The sequence below is a fragment of the Thermobia domestica genome, chromosome 9 (genome assembly GCF_964235325.1).
Source record: "Thermobia domestica chromosome 9, izTheDome1.hap1.1, whole genome shotgun sequence".
Taxonomy (NCBI): domain Eukaryota; kingdom Metazoa; phylum Arthropoda; class Insecta; order Zygentoma; family Lepismatidae; genus Thermobia; species Thermobia domestica.
The window spans coordinates 18,558,317-18,583,278 of record NC_137462.1 but is presented as its reverse complement, the minus strand read 5'-3'; the positions used below and the strand labels follow the sequence as shown (position 1 = coordinate 18,583,278).

The 24,962-nt window shown below is 33.7% G+C and overlaps 1 protein-coding gene across 1 annotated transcript in view; it reads right to left on the bottom strand.

Annotated features, from left to right (window-relative positions):
* Positions 1 to 1,186: 1,186 nt before the first annotated feature.
* The window catches only part of LOC145693927 (uncharacterized), a 37,322-nt gene continuing 13,546 nt past the window's right edge, over positions 1,187 to 24,962 (bottom strand). Inside the window, exons 2-3 of the mRNA XM_081770084.1 lie at positions 3,109 to 3,322; positions 1,187 to 1,486 (exon numbers count right to left, since the gene is read on the bottom strand). Coding sequence (XP_081626210.1) covers positions 1,275 to 1,486; positions 3,109 to 3,322 — 426 coding nt within the window. The 3' untranslated portion in view covers positions 1,187 to 1,274. The remainder of the gene's footprint in view (positions 1,487 to 3,108; positions 3,323 to 24,962) is intronic.

Genomic DNA, 24,962 nt, shown 5'->3' with positions numbered 1-24,962 from the left:
TATAGGATGCCAAAACGTGCAACAAATGAACTTAAAAAGTTCATAGCTTCACTACTATGGGACCTATCGTAGTCGGGTCAAGACATCACTGAGGAAATGGTATGTGAAATATCCAAATATTCATATTTAAGAATGTTCCAGTATTTGTACACCAACTTTTAGAGACTCAGGTGGTGAGTGATTAAGTACTCCCAAACAGCCTCTCTAAGAATGTTTGTGAAAGTACCGGAGGTTCTGAAAGAAGTCACCATGCTTAATAGAATTCGCGACGACAAAAGATTTTTAACTGAATAATAACACGAATTCTCTGCTGTTAGTCGACGTTTAATTTCTTCGTAGATATGATTTTTTTCGTCAGTTAATATTGATCCTCGATATTTGAAAGTATCCACTTTGTCGAAAGTATTATCTGATATTTTAATGCATACATAATTTGCCGTTTTACGATCCCAACGAACTTCCATGTATTTAGTTTTCTCTACATTTACTTCTAAACCCATGTTTCTGCTAGGGGCGGATCCAGGACGGACTTCTGGGGGGGGGGGTGATGGGTTGTAATACTGTTACTTAGAGCTACTTTTAAGAGCTCTGGAATGGGTTTTTATTTATATATAAAATAAGAAAGTTTCCTCTTGTGGGGAGGGCGATCGCCCCGATCGCTACCCCCTGGATCCGCCCCTGGTCCCTGCAAGCTTTTAATAAGACCTCTGTATCTTTTTCTACTGTTCCCCTATCATCCCCTATGAAATTTACATCAGTATACGCCATAATCTGATGAATACCATTCAGATCTACATCCTGGTTGCTGTCTTTGATTTTCCTTATAGCGTACTCCAGAATAAAGTTGAATAATAAGAAATTTCATTAGGCTTAACAATTAGATTTTTGGGCTTTCGGCACCTATGGCCATGTTAGTCTGTTACGTATGAGGGATGACGTTCCTCAGGGACATCTGGGGAATCGGGGAGGAAGAAAGAATGATGCGAATGATTAAAACCTCACTAAGGGTTGCAGCTCCGAAAAAGGTTTTACACCTTTTTGACCGAGCATACCCATTGGAAATTGATTTCTAGACCGCTCCTAAAGAAATGTCATTTCTTACGTGTTAGAATAATAATAATGGCGTACTTCGTAATTAAAAGTTAATGTTATGTAAAAGTAACCAAAACATTAATAATTGGTGGTAATAAAAATATTTATTCATTAGTAATAGTGATATACGAAGTAGTAGGCCTAATATTTATAATATTGTAATGTTTCTTCTTTTCCTTTTCTTAGTCCTCAACGCAAACATTAACCTTTTTGTTCCTCGTGAGTCCCTTCCTTACTAAGTACAGGTTGATCATTATTTCCGTCCACAGGGATAGAGTTCTATCATTGTACGTGAGAAGAAGGATGAAATGGAGAAAGCGTCCCTCAGGATGACATACATCCATCAACAAGTATTCATGTCGGACGTACCGCAGAAAACGCGTGTGTAACACAGCTGAAAAAGAGAAAATTATCACCAGTTAATACCACAATGTTATATGGTAATATCCTAATAGCAGTTTGGTTTACATCAATCAAGTTGTCACTGATTTTGAACTAGCACTTTCTTTTTTTCTTGTCATTTCCTTGCTATTCCAAAGCTTGTCACCTACAATTCAAAGTTCATTGCGATTTTTCCAGTCTTGACAACATAGAATAACATTGACGACACTGAAACAGGTTTACTTTTTCAACTGGGAAACCGATTTATTACCTGAACCTTCTATATTACAAATTACAGATATAAAATTCTTTACTATTGTCTCTCAATATGCCTATACATATATTTCAAAATTATGTGTATTTCACGATTTTAGTTCATCTCAATTATTAAATGTTAGAGATTCTTTTCCTCTATTGCTTCTATACAAACCTACCGGTATTAACATCAATGATAAAAGTGTCCACGCTTAAATAAATTTCTAATTGTCCTTTTTATACTACTTTGAGGATTCTGAATCCAACTGAAATTTTTAAAAACATTTTACGAACAGTATATATACAGCAAAACCTGCCTTCAACGGACCCTTTATTAAACGGAAAACTGTCTTAAAGGGAAATATTTCATGGTCCCATGGATTTTGGAGTAAAAGACATGTAAAAGTCCCTTCATTAAGCGGAAACTGTGTTATGCGGACAACGGAAAGCAAAATAAACCTTTAACGGAAAATTCTGAGTTTCAGACTACATCGTTTAGAAAATTTTTAAACATCCTGTGAGAGGGTAAACATATACTGTCTGCGATAAATACTTCGTTCTTTTGTTAAATCTTTATGGGCAGTGTTGACCTTCGTCAATCACTACTCATATTCAGCTCCCACAATTTTTCGCTAGTCCTACGTAGCATGTCAGCTGTCAGTCTTCTTTGTAGGCGTACTTCTGTTCCGCTTGTGTAGCAACTAGCGACAGCCAACAAAAATGAGAAGAAAATTGACAAAACAAAGTTCTGGAAAAAAGGAATTGAGGTAAAGCAGAAGTTATATATCTCCATCACGTGTCGTGAAAACAAGGAGAAAAGAGTTCAGAGGACTTTCAAAATTCCAGAGAAAGCTTTTCTGTGTCATGAAGTATACCGCAACCAACTAGTAGCAATGTATGCAAAAAATCCTGCTTGACTATTGGGAAAAATACAGGAAAGTGTGCACAGCATATTTTGTGTTTATTTTAAGTCTTTTTGGGTATTAATCCGTAGAAGGAAAAAGTACTGTAATTGAACAAGTTGCGTACATCAATATATTTTCTCATTATGTCCGTTATAAGCATATATATTTTTTTAACGGAAAGGTCTATCTCCATTAAGCGGAAACCTGTCTTTAACGGAAATTTTTGCGAGTCCCGCTCGATTCCGCTGAAGACAGGTTTCACTGTATTTATATACAAAGTGGAGTCCTGAACTAATTGGGATCGAACCCTGTCCGGATTACTGGGACTTCATTATATATATTACCAGATAGTTAATACCAGATCAAATTATATTATGCTTGTATATATATTAAATTATGCTTGTATTGATGTGGTAGAGTTCTCGCATGATAAATGTTTATTGTTTTTTGTCTAGAAAAGATTATAGTTCCTTACCTGCAGGATTCTCACTGTCAGAGTATCTGCACTCATATATTCCAGTATTAATCTCTGAACAATCTTCATTACTATCATCATCATCATCATCATAATCGTCATTACTAGAGTCATCTTCAGATTCAATCAATGATTTGATGAAAGATGGACATCCAGAGATTTCAGGGGTTGCCCAAAATTTATAAAAATTCCAAGTTCCATCTTCTGCCTCTATCTTTTTAATAAACAAAAATATATTAGAATTATACAAGAAGTTGAAACAATAATAAATCTATATCTATATCTATCTATCTACATATCTATAGATATATATATATATACATAGATTCGACCCCAGACTAGATTTCCTGACAGGTCTCTATGTAACGTTTTCGTTACATTTAGACCGGTTGGAGATCTCTCTCTCTCTCTCTCTCTCTCTCTCTCTCTCTCTCTCTCTCTATATATATATATATATATATATATATATATATATATATATATATATATATATATATATATATGAGAAATGTAACGACAGTGGAACGCTGCAGTGACCGCTTGATGTTTGTAAAACTAAGTACAAAACCAGTAGATATTGTGATAATACAAGGGTATATGATACCAACCACCGACTATGATGGCAATGAAGTAGAAGCATTGTATGATAAGATTAGTGACATATTGCATCTGGAAGGAAGAGTTAAGGTCAAAGCCATAGTAATGGGAGACTTCAACAGCGTAGTAGGAGAAGGAGCTGCGAATAAAGTAGTGGTACCATTTGGATTAGGTAGAAGAAACGAACGAGGACGAATGCTTATCGATTTCTGTAGACAACATGATGTGATGGTGACGAACACGTGATTTTAAGAAAACAAAAAACTAAGCTATACACATGGAAAAGTCTAGGAGATAAGAAATGCTACTAAATCGATTACATTCTTGTGAAGCAACGTTTCAGGAATAGTGTACGAGACGTGAGGACCAGAGTTGGCGTGGGTCAATGAAAACTTGACCCACGACCCACTGACCCACCACCCACCGTGACCCACTCTGACCCACGACCCACCATGACCCACCACCCACCATGAACCACTCTCATCCATTGTGACCTATTCTGACTCACCAAAATCCATCGTCATCAACTCTGAACACGATACACGACCCCTTCTGTACTGACTAAAGAGTTTACACTTGTAATAAAACAAGTCTGTGAAATTGTCACTAATCGGAGTTTGAATTTCTAGTCAATCGCTCAAGCACCACTCTGCTACAATAACGGTGGATCTAACCTTTACAATATCAGATGGTAAAGTGTTTGTCAGTGAGGAAATTGAAACACTTCGAGGTGGGGGAAATTAGTGTGTACCTAAAATATACTTGTTCTAAGAGAGTATTCTTGCAAATGTTAATTTCTGAACGCATTCCAAAAGAAACTTCTATTCGCAGGAAAATACCCCTGTACAATATAGAAAAGGTTATGGTTTCTCAGTTCACAGTATTTTTCTCACAAAAAAACTTGAAAAATCAGTTTTTCATAGTGTATAAAGGTGCTCGGGTACCCTATGCGAAGCATCTCCATAAAGTATGCTCATAATTGTAATTTGTGTAATCACTAAAACACCACGTTAAATTTAAATTACAAATATGCATAATTGCAATTATTATGAATATTTATTCAAAGTAGTTTACCTAAAGCATAGAAGAGACTTACTAAAAAGTAGGTACAAAGTTGAATAACACAAATAAGCCATTACTAATACAAGTATACATTTTCTATAACTCGTAATTTTCCACCTTAAAACAACCCTGAAATCGGGTTTATTCCCTATTGGTAACTTTTTCGTGGTAAATCATCCGCAGCGGAATGATGTCCATCCTTCAGCCAAGAAATAACTAGCTCGTGTACTTTGAGCTTGTCTAGCGGTGGGCCATTAACATTGATAAACAACAAGTTAGACAATGTTTGAGCACTTAGTCTATTTCTAATATCAGTCATCTGTAAATTCATAAGGGGAAATCCCCGTTCGCACTCTGTCGTGGAAATTGATAATACTTCTACCCAATTTCTGCAACTCCTCATCGACAATCTGCTTGTTACACTTAAGTCTGATAACGATTTTTCTTAGTCAGTTTTGAAATGCTCAGCAACAAGTATCATGTCTCTATCACCATACAACTTCTTTTCCTTATCGACCATTGTCAGTTGGCAATGTCGACTCATGGAAAACAGAAACTTCATCTACCACGCCTTCGATAGGGAATCTTGTGAATAAATTATCAATTAAAGCCTGATAAACTGATGATTTCTTATTTGTTTATAAATTTAATTTGTGTAATTACACATGAAGGTTTGATGCCATTACCAAGTTCCCTCCCCCGTCTAGAAAGCAAAAGGGAACGAGGTTCCTGGAAAGTGTTCAGAGGTAAATGGGAATTTCCCTCCTTCTTCCCCTTCAATTTCCACACTGCTGTTTGCCATGTGCCAAATTATGTTAAATTGCAATTAAATTATCATAGTATAATTATTTCCTTGTTGAATTATCAATACTTTTCAGTGGAAAAATGGATGAAATTTGAAAGTTCCAAATCAAGTGAAGTAGACGAATGTAAAGGGGAAAAAAAGTGTAAAATTTTCCATATAATTATGCGTACAATCAAAACTTCAAATTTCCGCGTAATTAAGCTTACAGTACAAATTTTATGCCTATTTTTCTCACAACTTTATGGGTTGATTGCCCTGTGCTGTAAGCGCTCCATATAATAAACATGTAAGCTTCAGCAATTATTATAGTAGAAAGCAATGGATATATGAAGCCAAGCACTGTATTTTTTGTTTCTGATTTTTTTTTCTTAAATAACATCGATCGTTTTCGATCATTTTTACAAACCAACTCACTACCAATTTTCTATATATAGAAAGGTCCCTCCCACACAAACACATAAAGGAGAATTTTAAAAAAATGCTAGGACACATTCTGTTTATTTTCAATAAAGAGTTAATACACTGAATTTCAGCTCCGTAAGTTTAACGGTTTCCGAGATACTCTTTTTTTCGCAAAAATTCGGATCCTCACTATCTCCTTAGGATATTATGCATTATAATAAAAGCAATATAACATCCCAGTTTGGATTAAGGCCTAACTATATACCAAAAGTAATTTCATTTGACTTTTGCAATTTGACCGTGATGATCAGGCACACACAGTTACATTCAATTTTTTAAATAATAATTTATATATTACAGTGATTCAAAAATTTATTTTTTCCAGTAGTTAGCTCCTCTAAAAACTCACAGATCTCGAAAGCCAAGTAGTAGTTTAAGTCCTATTGCTATTATTACAATTAAAAATATCAATATCCAAAAGTCCTGAAGTTCTTTTTTCACTTGGTTCGATATACTCACCTCAGGTAAGTAGACAGAAACAAATGGAAAAGGAAGGGAAATGAAGGTCTTGAAAGTAAAACGAAGACAAATTTACCAGTCTTCAAAAGATACTGTCTACAATGCAGTGAGCAGAGAGGGTCGGTAGAGCATACTGAGTCGGTGGGCCGCAGTGGGTCAAGGTGAGTGGTGGGTCGCAGTGGGTCATGGTGGGTGGTGGGTCACAGTGGGTCACGGTGGGAGGTGGGCCACATGCTGTTGACCCACGACCCACTGACCCACTCGGAAAACTTGACCCAGTTGACCCACTGACCCACCGACCCACTGACCCTCTCCATCTCTGGTGAAGACAGTACCGGGAGCGGATATCGATTCGGAGTACAATCTCCTAGTGGCGGGAGTGCAAACATTGTTAAAGACAGGAAAAGGATAGGAGAAATCGAAAATGTAACTTAGAGCGACTAAGAAGTATGCACAGTGATGTGAAAGAAGAGATTGAAGAAAAATTATGTGTGATTGACGATATGGTAGACAATGTAGAAAATAGTTGGGGAAAAGTTAGATTCTACTTGACACACTCCACAACAACATTGTCAAGATGGAAAGAACACCGAGGAAACCATGGATAACTGAAGCGATGGTTAAGAAGTTGGAGGAACGCAGAAGGGCGAAGACCACGTAAATCAAAGAATACAGAAGGCGGAATAATGAATTGAGAAGAGAGATGGACAGAACCAAAGAAAAGTACACGGAACAGATAACTATTGGGATCATTAACAAGAGTAGGCATGCAGATGATACGGTTACTATAGCTAGATTCGAAGAAGGACTACAGGAGATGATTGACAAAATTGGGAAACTATATGGAATGGAAATCAACATCGAAAAATCGAGTCATGAGAATATCCCGTGGAAATGTGCCCTTGTGGGCTAGAGTAGAACAAAGAATACTTGAAGATGTCTATCATTTTAAATATCTGGGAAGTATTTTGAAGAAAGACGCTTACTGCATCAAAGAGATCAAGTCGAGAATTGCTATAGCCAAAAGAAGCATTCAACAAGAAAAGGTAACTCTCAACTAGCACCCTTAATATTCGACTAAAGAAGAAATCGGCCAAGTGTTACATTTGGAGCATTGCACAGTGGTCCGAAAGGCATGATTTTGTGAGCGAAATTCAAATCATGGTGTATGTTGTTCCTATGTGGAAAACATGGTACTATAACATAAACCCAACAAAAAAAATCGTAAATTATGTCCGGGAACCAGGTCCGTAGCCATGGGGGAGGTACGGGGCACGTGGCCCCATATAGGCGAAATGAATAGAAATAAACAGAAATAGATATATATGTATCTAAGAAGTTTGGACCTACTTACTTTACCGTAATCACTCTCAGTACTGTGAGAACTGTCTGCAGAGTGGTGTGTATCCATTACGTCCACAGAACTGGAACCACATGGATCTGTACTTTACTGCTGTGTAGGTGAAATTAGTAGCTGAAGAACATCAGAAGAAAGTGTAGCAAGCTTCTTATGGTGTAGCTTCCGAAGAGTGGAAATAACAGGAACTGATGTTAAAAGCAACCAATGAAAGAGGTCCACATTTCCTTCCGTTCTTGATGTCTTTCTGGTGGGTGTTCTCTGAAGCTTTTGACATCTTTGTGTCGCGCTTCCTGAGCGTCATCTGATAACTGGTCAATTGGCAGTAGAGCAGATGTAATAATATCGGAGCCATGGATAAGAATCTTGTGAACAGATATTGGCATGTAGTACCGTGGATAAAGGTTGACAAATCTTTCTGCAGTTTCTTGTGCATATTTCTGAAATGTCATAACCACTAGACATGGCGAGCAGGATGGAAGAGAAGCGATGAATTAGAACTTCATCTATGCCTGTTATTTCTGCAGACAGTTTTGGATAAGCGAAGAATATACGTGCTGTGTTTCCGTCGTTAGTGGTCCCACTTTCGCGAGGTTTAGGTATGTCTAGCAATAAGCCTGTTTGTTGTTTAAACCGCTCTTGGATGTTCTTCTTTCTTTGTGCAACCTTGTTGATATTTTCCTGACCACGGATCTGCCATTTCTTTATGTCAAGACGATAACTGACATGAAGAAGACATTCAAAGAACCGAATCCATGTATGAAGTGTTGATAGCCCAAATTGGAAGTGCAATGGATTAGCATGTCTCTTCCGTACCTTAGTCATGTCATTCATCTCCTTCGGGTGAGCACCACAAATGTAACATCTCAGAGATGATGATGTGTCCGTTAAAGCGTTATATACCTTGCCATCAACCATTGTTAATACCGAATGATGAGTGACAGAAATATGTCTATCTGCACACGTCACATCCGTTGATTTGAGAGATGAAATTTGCTGTTCGATGTACTCCTTTTCTTTGTTGCATATTTGAGGAGTTTCTTTAAGAAACTGAAGCCGCAGAGGAATGCAGAAGCGTACAGATGATGGCCTGTGATTTTGCCAAATTATTGTTTTCTGCTTTGATGACGTAGCGTATAACTGCAACGGAACAAGAGATGTAACAAATATATCACTGTCAATTATAGTCCTTTCAACACCTTTCTGCTTGTACGCAGACTGTCCACTACTACCATCGGGGCCGCGGTGGCTCAGCGGTAGAGCGTTCATCTCTGGTACTTGGGGTCTCGGGTTCAAACCCTGCTCCAGCCAAGTGAACTTTGTGGTGGACAAAAGTAGTGATTGACGAACTTCTACACCCGAAAGCTGGAATGTTAGCGGTACTTTACGTAATAATGATGTTCTAACATGTTTCTTTAATGGATGTTGTCAAACGGTTTGGTAGGTCATTATGGGTTGATGACATGGATTTGGAAAGTTGTTATATTTCTGTTTTTAGTTGTGCTGACATGTAAAAGGTCGTGTCCTCTTTTTAGAGACTTTATACTGGGTATTTTTAAAAATAATAATAATAATGGAAATTTGAATTAAATCTGTTGATACGTCATTCTGTATCACGTACTTTCGTAGTAGTGATTAAATTAATATTTGAGTCCCACCTGTTAGGCTAAAGGAGATGATGATTGTTAAAAATAAGAAGGTGAGAACACTTATAATGTGTGATACGCACTGGAATCGAACCCGGGACCCTTACCACTATTGGTGAACAATGTATTGTACTGAAAATGAGCCTGGTACCCTTAGCACAAGAGATGAATGTTGTATTGTACAGGGATTGAACATGGGACTTTTAGCAACAGAGATGAACGTTGCATTGTACGGGGATTAAATATGGGACTTTTAGCAACAGAGATGAACGTTGCATTGCACGGGGATTGAATATGGAACTTTTAGCAACAGAGATGAATGTTGTATTGTACTGAAAATGAGCGTGGTACCATTAGCACAAGAGATGAACGTTGTATTGTATGGGAATTGAATATGGGAGCCTTAGCATCAAAGATAAATGCTGTATTGTACTGAAAATGAGCGTGGTACCATTAGCACCAGGGGTGAACGTTGTATTTTATGGGAATTGAATATGGGACTTTTAGCACAAAAGATGAATGTTGTATTGTACTGTGAATAAACCCGGAACCCTTAACACCAGAAATGAACGGTGCATTGTACGGGGATTGAATATGGGACCTTTAGCAACAGTAGTGAATGCTGTATTGTACGAGGATTGAATATGTGACTTTTAGCACAAGAGATGAACGTTATATTGTACGGGGACCCTAAGCACCAGCGGTGAACGCTGTATTGTACGGGAGACTGAACCCGGGACCCCCAAACACTAATGGTGTATATTGTATTGTACTGAGAATTATTGCAATTCTCACATGTAAATTGGCGAGAAAAAAAAAACATATAGGAAATACGAAGTCTGTGTATGTATGATTGAATGCTTTATTTATTTTGTTAATATTCATCGTTTTTTATTCCTTATAGTTAACTCCGTGTTTACAGCCAAGTTTGAAATACGGAGCGAGTGAATTGTTCTTCCGTCTCTGAGAGAAGGCTGTTTTAGAATGAATAGAGTTTTATTTTTGTAAAATGCCAGGGTCGTTGGCTTACACGATTTCTCCTGACATCCGTTAGAACATTGAGTGTCAATGTACTTTCTAATTTTATTTCCGCATGTACTGGAATAACCTTACACACTTTCTCCTTGACCATGAGAAACTGTCTGGCAACATACTGAAATATTTTTCCATTAACGATGGTTGTTACAGCGATAGTTATCGGCAGTGATGAAGAAGACAGATAGAAATTTCATGTTTCTTCTCCCTTTAGAAGATGTATTTTTGTGACAATATTTGATTTTTGGCAGAATATCTGATGAACATGTAAGCATTTTTTCCTTAATTAGATGAAAACCGTACATAGCTACAAGTCCCAAATGTCGATACCCTGTCTGAATGAGATTTCTCCAGCGGCTGACGAACTTGAAAATAAGAAATTCAGATGTCTTACCGTAACACTGAATAAACGATGTTAGCGGATATGATGACATTATTTATTTATTTATAATTAATGAAATCGGGTTGAAAACCCGCTGAAAAAACATGATGCTTGGGGGGAGGGACATAATGAAATCCTTATATATATATATATATATATATATATATATATATATATATATATATATATATATATATATACAGTAATGAAATAAAGTTTGTTATTATTGTTTTTACACCGTTTATAGTGTGTGTGTGTTGATCTTTTGGGTGTTGAACTTTTTTGGGAGTGATTTAACAGATCGAACTCTGATTTTTTAAGGTGAGAACTTTTTAAATGTCATGTATTATTCAATTCATTATAATTAAGTAAATAATACACGATTTGTTTCTGAGAAACATTATCCGGGAAATAAACCTACGACCATTTTTGTAATCATGACAAGAGGATAAGCTTTGCGATATACTGAAAACGCTTGAAATGTAATTGCGATTTTCGATTACTAAAGTTATTATTATTATTATTATTATTATTATTATTATTATTTTTACGGATTGCTTCTTATTTGCATTTTTCATGCTTGGTACACAGGCTAATAGCAGCTACGGTGCGAACTATTAAAATATTTTATTGGTTCATTTGCTTTTTTTTTTGTTCAATCACTTCATTAGAAGTTCCGTGTTAATTTATTTTATTGGTTCGATTTCTATGAAATCTCAGAACACCTGTAGTGTGAACCTACAAATAAAAGACGGACCATTTACTTGTAGAGTTTTATTTGCTTAATTATAGGATGCTTAATTACAATATGTTTGATTCATTTGTTACGATTTTTTAACTGTTATACCGATCACTTTAAATCAGTTATACCTAATATATATATGTACGTTGTACAGATGGGACTTGAACTGTTTAAGTAAGCTCATTTACCAATAGATGGCATACTACTACGCTTTGGTAATACAACTGATAATCTTTTTAGGAACGCAAATGTTTGAACTAAGACTAGTATTTGCAGAAAGAAATGTTTTAGTCTTGGGGGGAGCGCTTTTTTCCAACATTATTGTGTTTTAATAGTAAATATTACTGAATGTTAGTTATTTGCGTGGAAGCTAGCCACATAACGCGTACATTGGCTTTAATGTCAAGACAGAGAAAGGACGGACCCGCTAAATACATTGGTTATTGAACACTGTCTTTTGACTTTAGCAGTATTGTATTACAATGAAGCAAAAGGAAATGATGTCCCTCCAACTAAGTGGCTTTTGCCTCCTAGATAGAGCCCATGTCCCTCAATGAGGGGGTTTTGCCTGCCAGATAGATTGCTTAGATTTAACAGTATTATATTATAGCAAAAGGAAAATCACGTAGCTATAACTGTCGGGGCCCATTAGTTATAGGCGATCCTAGATTTTAGCAGTAATGTATTATAATGAAACGAATTGAAATTATGTATGGGTATTTGTAGTATATTTTTACAAGTAACGGGGGCCCCCTTCCCTCCCCGTAGTTATGGGTTCCTCCAGATTTTAGCAGTAATGTATTATAATGAAACGAATTGAAATTATGTATGGGTATTCCTATTTGTACCATGCTCCTATAACTGACGGGGGCTTTTGCGTGTTATATAGATTGCCTAGATTTACCAGTATTATAGCAAAAGAGAATTACGTATGACTATTATAGCAAAAGAGAATTACGTACGAGTATTGTAACACATAGCTATAACTGGCGGAGGCCCTTCCCCTTACTTATGGGTTCCTCCAGATTTAAACAGTATTGTATTACAAGGAAATTATGTAGTCCTATTTGCAGTATAACTGGCGGGTCCCAGTTACAAGATTACTTAGAAATTTTTGAGTCCCCACGGTTATGCTGTTTTTTTTTTTTTTTTTATTGGTTCGATTTCTATGAAATCTCTGAACACTTACAGTGTGATTATTTATTCTCTCGTTTGTTTCTACAAACTTGAACTAAATATGGGAGCTAAAATAAACTCTTAAAAGTATATAGGAAACGGGAGAACCCCGAGAAATTTTCATATGTACGATGTTTGTCTACAACAATTTATAAAAAATAAATCCAAACAATGTTTGTCATGAAAATGTTGAAATATTGGTGCGAGCCCGGGACCCCAAACACCAGAGGTGAACGCTCTACCACCGAGTTACCGCGCCCCCCAGGCTTACTTAGATTTTAACAGTATTATATTATAGCAAAAGGAAAATTACGTAGCTATAACTGGGCGGGGGCCCATTAGTTATAGGCGACCCGAAATTTTACCAGTATTATATTATAGCAAAAAGAGAATTATGTGTTTTTACCATATACATTGACATGTGTTAAAGTTCCCCATTAGTTAGTTCTTACAATTGCGGGTTTTTCTGAATAGGTAATAACATAATGATGATAATTATGTTCAACTGAAGGGTCCCCCTTAGGGATTTGTAATATAATGAACGTTTGGTGGTTTACTGATAGAAGAAGAATCAACTATGCCCTCACAAATTATGTTTTATTAACAGAACACAACTGCAAGAAGGGTACTTATTTAATGCTATCAGTAGTATTTAATGGCTAAAAAGAAAATATATATATATCATACTGTACCTTTAAAATATAAATATATATATTCAGGACTAATAACAAATACATCAACACGACACACGGCTTAAACTAAACTAAAGTTAATTTAAAAATTCTCCGACAGATGGCATGGAACCACAATTTTCTATTATAGTTGATTTTGTATTAAAGTAATGAAAACAAATGATTGAAGAGAATTATATAATAATTAGTACGGGGTTATTTAATGAAAGAAAGAAAAAAAAATAAGTATAGAAGAAGAAGAAGAAGAAATGTGATTTTACTGTTTTAATATGGTTATTGAAAACACATACACAATCTTATTTTTGTTTCTTGTTGAAAGAATATTTATAAGTTTAAAATTGATATAGAGATGCATAAGAAAACTGATATACATTTCGTTTGTTCATTTATGACCGATTCAAGGTTTGAACTAGAGACAATGCTTATATGAAGCGAACGTATTTTATTTTTAATAATCACTTTGTTTGAGTTTGTTTGGGTGGAAATTTGATTTATATACAGTGAAAAAAAAAATAACTTAATTTGTTTACTCCGTCAGATTTTGAGGGAAATGGCGTGAAAGATATATTTAAATATTGCAGAATTCATTTGAATGTAGGAGAATATTTTATAGCTAATTGGATTGGAGTAACATTGAATAAAACCCGAGATTAAATATAATACTTATTATTAAAATTAATTTCCGACCCTTTGCAGCGTTGTTGTTGTAGGGCATTTAAGGCTAATTGCTTATACGCGTAAGCGCACCTGGGATTTGAACCCGTATGCCGCTGTTAAGGTGACTTTGCTTATATGCGTAGGCCCGTTCGGAATTTGAACCCATGCACCATTGTTAGGTTTACGTGGAAATTAAACCCGCACGCCGCTGTTAAGATGACTTTGTTTATGCGCGTAGGCTTGCCCAGGATTTGAACTCGTACGTTAGTGTTAGGTTTACGCTGGAATTAAATCAGCATTTTAATGGTAAGGTGACTTTGTTTATGCGGGTAGACCTGCACGGGAATTAAAATTGTACGTCTTAGCACGAAAGGCAATAACATTAAAAAAAATTATGACATGCGAAATTTGTACTTGAGAACGGAAATATGTTTGCAGTAAAGATAATGATGATAACTTTAGTGAATACGGTACAATGGTTTTGTTTGCACCAAAGGCAAAAGCATTAAGGGGTTAGAACATGTCGAACCATTACAAATTAAATTGTGATTCATTTTAACAAAATGCGTCAGCCTTAACGTGAAACTTTTAGGATACAACCGGAAATTGAATTCGTGTTTGTTAGCAGCGTTTATTAAAATATAAGAACATACTGTAAGATTTAATAATAGTAGCTTAATTTCAGTTAACCAAGGCGTTCAGCAGCATTGACATATGAGACATGAACGTATTAAATAACTAATAATTATTGGAAAATAAACTTGAAAACTTCGAGACGTGTACCTACATAAAGTAAATTGATTTTGAGTTTGTTGTTGTTTCGTTCAGTAACATGGTTTTATGAGACGTATACCTACATAAAGTGAATTGATTTTAAGTTTGCTATCCCGTTCAGTAGCATGACTATATGAGACGTGTACCTACATAAAATGAATTGATTTTAAGTTTATTGTTTTGTTTAGTAGCATAGCTATATGAAACTAGTATTTTACCACCACCACCGGAAATTAAATCCGGGACAGTTTGTACCAATAGCGTGATTATTAGCGTTAATCACTATGTTAGGTTACACAGGAACACTAGACTTGATTTAAGATTGATATTTTTCTTATAGGTTTTTTCAGAACAAAAAAACTGAAAATTAAATATATATCTCACACAGATTTTAAAACTTTGCTTCTGGAAAAAATTTTTTAGCACTAATTGGAACCATAAAATTCACATCGAAAACCAAACATAACTTCTTACATGTCGGTCAAATCTTTGTGAAGTTAACCCCCTTTAAAATTATACATAAGTTGTCCAAGTTAAACAATGTAATTGAGCTTGTGATTAGAATAATATAATTTTATTAGTGTTGATTATAATTGATTTCATTTTGGTGAAAATAAGTTGTACTAATAATACTTTTCTTTATTTTGCAGAAGAAGAAAATGACTGAAATTGAATTTGAAGCGTACACCGCAAACGACTACTGCCGTAAAAAAATAAAAAACCGTGGTGATCGAAAATCATATTTTCTATCATATGTATGCCCACAAAATAAAAAGAAAAATGAAAAATGGCATACATGTGATATGTGTGTAAACATGGAACTTTTAAAAATGTATATAGAAGAAAAAGACAGAAAGTGTAATGATGGGGAAATAATCGGAATACCATGGGACTTGGAGGGACGGGTGAGGGAAAAAGAAGAAGAAGAAAAGCAAGACGAAGACAAGGAGGCAGAAGAAGAAGAAGAAGAAATGGATCAGGAAGAAGAAGGGGAGGGAGGGGAGGTAATTTTGGGGCTTTAATTTTTTTTTTGTAAATAGTTGTAAATACTTGTAAATAAATCATGTTTTTTGGGTAAATGGGTAAATTTTGAGTTTCCTTTCCTTTGAATTTTTAAAACCTACCTAACAAAGGTCATAAAAAATGTCTAACTTTTTTTTTTCCGTGTCATATTGAACTTATAGATACCTTTTATTAACAGTAACGTTTCGAAGCATAGAAAAGATATTTTCAGAATAAAAATTGTTGTTAGAATTTTTAAAACCCAGAAAAAAAATTTTTATGCTTTTCAGTACGTTGCACTATTCAGTTAACAGTTACCATTGAAGAGTTTTTTAAAAGCAGGAAAAAATCTTTATGCTTTTCAGTACGTTGTACTATTCAGTTAACAGTTACCATTGAAAAGATTTTAATTATGCTATCATAAATAATTTGATTTCCCTTCAATATCAAATTGTACTTGAGTTTTCCTTTTATTTTTAACCAAAATACGTAGTTGTAGGGTGAAACAAGCGTAATGAGATATTTGCTGGTGTCCATAAATAAGAATTAAAACAACAACAACAACATTTTCGTTTACTAATTAGTTGTTGCTATTAAATGATAGTATACTGAAAGAAAAGTCTGAATTTTTACTTTTTGATTAAATCCGTTTAAGATGAGTGAATGAATTTATTTTATTCACTCACATGTATAAGATGTTCGAAGAATATGTAAGTGAATAAAAGATACTCTCCTAATAAATTACTCGGAGCAACTTATTTTATGCAGACAAGATAGAGAATTTGAATACTTTTTCTTCTGTGAACACTAAAATGTAGTTGGTGCCAGGGAACATACAATAAAATCAGTTTTTTTTTATTCCTTGAATAATTAACTAGGTATTTCTTTTGGGTTTGAAGCTGTGGATTTGCGAGCCACGGTATTGTATATAAAATTTTGTGCAAAAACACAATAATATCCAACTATTCAAGGTAAATATAAATAAAGGGTTTCAGTGTAGAATGACATATATGTTAATTGGCATACTATTATCTATTTGGATGAAATGGAGTCCCGTACACTTAGGTCATGAAGATTTGTTGTCTCTTAGACACTTTATAAAAAGCGGCCCTGTGAAACACAAATACTTGTCATAAAATGATCAAATAATTGGAGCATCCTAGGATCAACCCCCAAGCACGAAAGGTGACCACTAACCCATTGCAATCCCCAAAGACAAAAGAACTTTAGTTCAGTTCAGTTCAGTTTAGATACTTTGTGCAGCATGGAATTGAACTCTGAATAAATGTAAAGATTAAATAGCAAAATTGTTTCTTAGAAATAAAAAAATTACTTACTTACTTACTATGGTATCTGTGTACGCTTAATTATGAAATTATTTTGAATAATAAATGAAATTTGTGAGTCCCACGATTATGTTGGATCACTTTAGAAAAGGTTATGAAATTGGCGGAATGAAGAAGTGGGAGAACATGTTGTTTGTTCAGCACAATTTATAAGAAATAAATCCAAACTTAATGTTGTCATAAAAAATGTTGAAATAATTGATGCAAGCGATAATCGAACCAAAAACCCTAAACAGTGGAAATGAACGCTTTACCACTGAGCTCTTATGACTCCGCTATGAGAAATGAAATAATTGATGCAAACGGTAATCGCACCAGAAACCCTAAACAGTGGAAATGAACGCTTTACCACTGAGCCCTTATGGCTCCGCTATGACAAATGAAATAATTGATGTAAACGGTAACCGAACTAGGAATCCTAAGCAGTGGAAATGAACCCTTTACCATTGAGCCATTATGATCTTATATTGATAAATGAATACCTAATGAAGAAAAGTCTAACTGTAGAAACCAACTAGCACTGAAAAACTAAACATTGAAACTTTGTCAGCATAGTAATCCATATAATGTTATTTTATTTTATTGGATGCTCAAGGAAATTGTATTTTCAAAAGTGTTAAAATTAAATGTGAATCATGGGAGGGACCTGTTATGAAAGAATAAAAGTTTGTTCTCGATAAGAAAACAATAGTGAACTATTGCTAACGTACTTATAGATTTATTATCAAATCTTTGAACAAATCTTTTTCTGTTTTGAACAGTACATAAGTAAAATTAATGAACAACTGTGTGTCAAATAAGTAAGATTAATATATACTAAAAGATGGTTGTTTTCAAGAACTTGAACTGAAAATTGCTTCTATTGGCCTTCTTTTTTAAAAAACAAGTGGTTAAATGAAATGATAGGAAAAGGTGGTAGTTTAGTTGACCTCACCCTTTGAACAGTAATGGGTATTTTATATAATCTTACAAAGTTATTGTTCGTGAAAAAAAAAAGTGTAAATAAAATGATGATGATTTCCTACATGATTGTGGTCTGTTACCACCGATAACATGTACGCTATCCGTTTAGCAAAGAGGAGAAGGAGGGTCATGTTGGGAGATTGAATCTAATTCAATACAATAGAAATATATAACCTAGCGCATCGACATAAAAACCTGTTTAAATAAGTAAATGATCTTTGAATATATGTCATATAGACATGAAAAAAGAATACAGATAAATAGGAAATAAATCGGTGATTACTTGTACAAATAAATAAATTTTACTTTCATGAAACTTCAGACATAAGAAGAAGAAGTTTGTGAAACAGTTTATTCTCCTTTCCCATTGCAAAGTTGGTGTTAGTTTTTTCTTTCCTAAGCTTTTAACATATAGCATACCTAATGAAAATTCACAGGTATTTTTTAGCACTGATCAAATACATAATGTAGGCTTCAGTTTTAACATATATTCACAACTTACTACATGGATTGTCTACAAGAATCCTTAACATTTGACGAGTTTTCGATAGCATTTGTTTCTCCTTATTGTACGCAATACTTTATCTGTAAACATATTTAGCGAAAGTTCAATAACTATTGTCTTATGATAACAACTGTAATAAATTTTTCAAGTGTGGAGTATTCTGTAGATAAGATAGCACCACTCATTACTAAAAGTTGTCACAAAAGGAAGTAATCCACCATGTCTTAAATGTACAATAACCAAAAGTATATTTTTAAAAAATGGATTTAAAAGCATTATTTATTGATACGTTGAAATCCAACAGGCTAATTAAAAGACAAGTAAATACAAAAGGAGCTATTGGGGTTCAGGTATAGTGATTTCTAATTATTGCTTTCAATGTGAATATATAGAAATTCAAGCACGCGCAGTAAACGGTCTGAGTGACTTTGTCGCTTGTGAAACAGATGCAAAGATGAAATATTCAAGCTAATTTGGATAATAAAAGAATAGTATTTAAAACTAATAGGGGGTGGGAACTATGAGTTTGAGGTTTACCTTAAACTTGTTTTCATTGGTTAATTCAAACATGTCATTACATCCCACGGTGAAAAGTATAAATACCGCGGTTAAGAAAGTGACATAAGAATATTCTTGTACTGTTTGTAGTCGATGAAAAGATTTCTTCTTCTTTGTATGGTGGTCAATGAAGATATTTGTGGCTAGTGTTTTTATTTTAGTTTGATCACTTCATATTTTACGAATCGTATGTTATACATACTCTGCTTATGTATTGGATCGTTTGCGGTGCAAACTAATTGTTAAAATAGATTGTGAACGTTTTAAAAAATTGGTGTTATTTAAAATTAAAAAGTCGTAAAAACAACTACGTTGTGAACTATTATATAATTCGTTTACTTTGTCGAACTGAAAAATGTCTAATGCTGAAAACGTATTGGTCTGTTTCTGCGATAATATTCACATCAGCATTCAGTGCTTAATAAATGCTTTTCAAATGTGGGAATCTAAAAGAAGAAGTATGTTTCTTTGCAGTGGGTGTGCACGTGGATTGAAAGACGCAATAAACCATGACTGCATTCTGTTACATAAAAATATATTGAAAACAAAAGTACTAAATGTTATTATGGATATGGACACACAAAATGAAATTTGGTATACGTTTCAAAAAATGCACGACAATACTTTTAATAAATTAGAACAGTTTTTTCATATATATGATGATGCCATTCATAATGATACATTTGTTAATCAACTAATAGAAATATTTTTGCAGAAAGATTTTAAGAAATTCTTAATCTGGAATAAAAACCAACGTGATAGTGATAGTGTTTGTGATTGAAAAAATATGAAGACGTATGGATGAAAATGTTACTCTTCTGTAGGTATATTACATGTACAAACTGTAAAAAGGCACAATTTGCCATGCTTTTTTTTTTCTGTGAACGTTACAAGTAAATCTTACTCAAGTAAATATCTAAGAAAAAATAGTTACTGTGTAGTGCACTGCAGTGCTATCATAGTAAACATTTCTTCAAATATTTATGTGAATGAGTTGAAAACTAATTAACACAATACAAATTTTTAAAAACTTGTGTAAAAAACAATATAAACTAATGAAAGATGTTTCATATTGCTGAATAAATGAAGACTTTATACAAGCTTCATATTGCTGAATAATAATAATAATAAATCGGAGATTTTTTTTTACTGTACTTTTTGTAAACAATAATCGCAAAAGCCTTCGGCTCCCAAAAGTTTACGTACACTAGTTATTAATTGGTAGTAATTATCTTTGTACAGTAAATATATTGCTTACCACCCTTTATTTCTGAATATATCACATAAAATTCACGACTATTAAGTTTCTTTTCAAAGACAATGATTTGGTACTTGGGTGTCAGGTATTGTTGAAATTTTTCACATCATTAATAGTACATCCATTTCGATGCTCAATAGTAACATTGACATCATCACACAAATCCTTAGTTTGCTTCAACAATCGCTCAGGATTGTTTTTTTTTTTTTTTTAAATTTATACATTTGTTCATATTTTTGATCGGGCCTAGCCTTTTCGAGGATAATAGCCTTAGAAAGACATTATATGTCCTTGTTTAATGGCATGGTACACTTTTCCAAAAGAGTTGTATATTCCTCATACTTGGTCGATCCACGGGTTCAACATCTTCCCTTGCATGGATTATCAATGTTAATCTTAAAATCCACCTTTTTTCCTCTTCCTTTACGGAGATGCATCTTCGATTAAAATTTTCTCATTGCTATTGAGGGTATTTTCCACTATGGAGAATAGGGCCTCCGGGTTCAATTCTTTTTTTAGGACGTCATGTTGTATACATTGTTTTAAGTTTAAGGTAGTGCTCTCGATAGTTATTCCTATATAGGTGTTTTTGTCAACATCCCTTTATTGTATGGGTTATTCCGAAATCAAACAGATTTCGTACATATTTTTCCGGATCCATACACTTAATGGTTATTTCTGTCCCCTTTAGCACGAAGTAAACATATGTTTATGATATACTCTTTACTATTTCAAATTCTGATACATCCATTATCTTAGGTACTTCTTGAAAACCTAATTTAGTTCTTAGGTTCCCCAAAACTAGGAGAACTTGGGCGTGGTAAGCTTGTCTAATAGTAGTTTAGCATTGTCCTTAACAAATAAGTCAGCTGTTTTACATGCTGCTTGAACTTTTTACAATCCTGATTTTTATATCATCCTCTCGAAAGAACCCTGTTCAATATAAATCAAAAATATCAGCAGCGGTTTCACAGGATGCCAAAATAACATCCTGTCTTCCTTTAAATTGTTTTAATAACTCTGTTAACATTTGATAATATTTTTCATTGGGTACACGCACACCCTTAGAATGATAAGTATCCACCAAACGCTTCCAAAATCGTTTCTACTCAAAACTACGTACATGTACCCATTGCTATGAAATTTATCTACTATCATTTTCCATCTGTGGTAAACAACTTCGGATGCTTCATATCCGAACCGTTTTGCCATGATTAACAATTGAGTTAGTTCGTTTACATTTGTAGAAGTCATCTGTAATCGAAATAATGTATTCTTCTATTGAAATAATAATAATAATAATAATAATAATAATAAAAACCTATAAATTTGTCTATTTCCCACCGCTCTTTTACTTCGTTGGTTAGTTCACCCAAGTAGGGCTCTAATGTAAGCGGAGATTTTTCATCACGGTGTTGTACAAACATGATGCTGTCCGTGTCACAATATAATATGGCTTCAGTCCCTACAGCAGTCAATAGGTCATACAGTTTTAACCGTGCCCATAACGTATTGAACGCCACAAGAACAAGGTTTGAGAATTTCCATGGTTTGTTCTTATTCTCTGTATTGTGATACGTAAGAATAAAATGTTTATCTCCAATGGGTAATACGCTTTGTACTTCGTATTGTTGTGCCCATAGATAATACAATCATGAATTGCAACAAGTCCGTTCTTTGTCCCATAAAGCGAATTGAGGAATATTTTGGAGATATACCTCAATCTCGGGTTCTTCCTGATATTATTCTCCATTAACTCTATGCCTTTGTGGGCATGATACTCTTTAATGTATTTTTGTTTGTCTCCTTTGGTTTTGCACCAAACAGGAAATCCTGAAGATTCCTGCTTCATTTAAAGGAAAGAATTTACATAGTCTTTAAACAAACTATCTGAATTACTAAGTTTGTAAGCACATGAATTACAATCCAATCTTGTTTTCTCTGATATCATAATTTATTTATTTATTTATTTATTTATTTATTTTCAATATATATATATCGTTTGTGTCAAGATTGCTTTAGCAAACACTAAGTGTTAGTAAATGAGTTACAAAGTATGAAATTGTTAATATCATTATTAATTTCATCCCTAACAAATCATGTACATGTCTATTATTACATATAAATGTTCTAATGATATAATAATAATAATGGCATGAAAAAAAAAACTTTATATAATCACACCTATTTCTTTTCACGATGTATTTAGACATAACAATATAAATTCTATGCGTGCGCATACTCGTACTAGATTTTCGCGCATGTCAGATGCGTGTGTATACTTGTACTTGGTCTTCGCGCATGTCAGATGTGTATGTATACTTGTACTTGGTCTTCGCGCATGTCACAATATAATATAAAAGCGCGCATGCGTATAGCTGTAGTAAATCATATAAAGGAAGTAATACGTTGTTACAATGTACAGTCAAAAGCATTCTGTTTCCGCAGTTAAAAAGCAAAAAACAAATTCTAGTTCTTCATCTCATAATAATAAGAAACGAAAAGGTGAAATTGAAACCAATCTTTCTTTATTGCAAAGTGAATGTGTAAAATCTAAATACATTTCACCACGTGAAAAACGTTTTCAACTTGAAAAACAAAAGAAAATTATTCTTGTACATCCAAATGATCCTGACATTCCTGAAGAAGACGCTGAAAGATATAGGATTATTTATCCAACACAGGAAATTACCATAGACGATGCTGTGTATAGACGAAATTTCAGATACCCAAATGAAATACCCTTTGAAGAGGAAGTTGTAGTAAATCAAAATACAATTTCTAATGATATTCTGATATTCAATGGTGTGAAGTGTGGTTGTACTCCTAATGAAGTAAATGAAGTTTGTGTAAAACAGTTACTAGAAAAATATAAACTTTCTGAACCATTACTTTGTGAAGGCTGTGCGAATCGTAGTGAGAAAGAAACTGATCATAAATGTCTGAGTGAAAGTGATGAAGAATTAAATACTATTGTGTGGAATTTCCTAATCAAAAAATCAACACGTGATCAAATATTAAAACATTATCTAAAGATTCATGTGAAATATATAGATGTAAACATTATTCCCCATCTTATAAACAAATTTAATTATTCATATCAAGAAATCACGTTTAATGATTATCATATTTCTGACTTAAGAGAAGCATATCTTGAGCACGATAAATATGTGTATCAACAATCCAGACTGTGAGTACCAATGTCGTTTCCTAAAAACATATGACAATTGCGAATATCAATGTTCTTCTTTTTCTATAAAAGAACAATGTGTATTAATGTGTATTGATCGTTGGAAACCACCACGAGAACTTTTGTGTTATGGGTGTTTTCAAAATAAAAGCAAAATAGAAGAACACGATTGTATTACTTCGGACTATAATATGTTATGTTATAATGCATGGCGTACAATGGTAAGCGGACAAACTTTTGATGATTTATATGAAGAATTTGCAAGAGTGCATTGTGATACTGAAATTGATGATTGGGAATTTACATGGACATTATATAACATTTTATTAGACAAAGATAACATTCAGTTAATTACAGAGTTATTCTTAGTAAAAGATTTACATTATAATATGCATAAGAAATAGTAATAATGGAAAATAAAAACTCTTCTGGTAATCAATTACAAAATAATAATAATAAAAACAATGTGTATAAATTAACAAAAGCAAGTGATAAAAGACTTTCAGCAATAAATTGGCCAGTATGTAATTGTGCATATACTAATATAAATATAAATTGTATTAAACAATATATCAAGGAATGTATCTGTATGTAAACTATATATATATATATTATTGAAAATTGTAAATAAATTTTTTTCTCATTTTATATTACATGTTTTATTTATTTCCTTACACATCTTATATATTTTACTTCAACGCGAAAATTTTTTTCAATACACTTACAGTGTAAAAGTAAACTATGTTTCAAATATGACTTACAATTTATACGTAGGGAAAAAACTTTCTGCATGTTAGGATTCGCGTTTGTAAGTATATAAATCATACTATAATATTACTGAGTTTCTGTTTTATATTCTCCTATGCCATTGCAAAGTCGGTTAATTTTAATAATGGATCGCTTTTTATTAATTTAACCTCTAGTAATAAATTACTCGAACACTTACAGTGTGAACTTACAAAAAAGTTCTTATAGAAAGTCGTAATTTTAATAATGGTTCGCTTCCATAAGAAGCTCAGAGGAATTACATTCCGAAATATTAAAAAAGCTCCTAATAAATTACTCGAACACTTCGTGTGATTATTTTATTCGTTCGTGTTATTTTATTTTATTGGTTCATTTGCGTAGCAAATTCAACTTATTTATTGGTTCGATTTCTATGAAATCTCAGAACACTTGTAGTTTG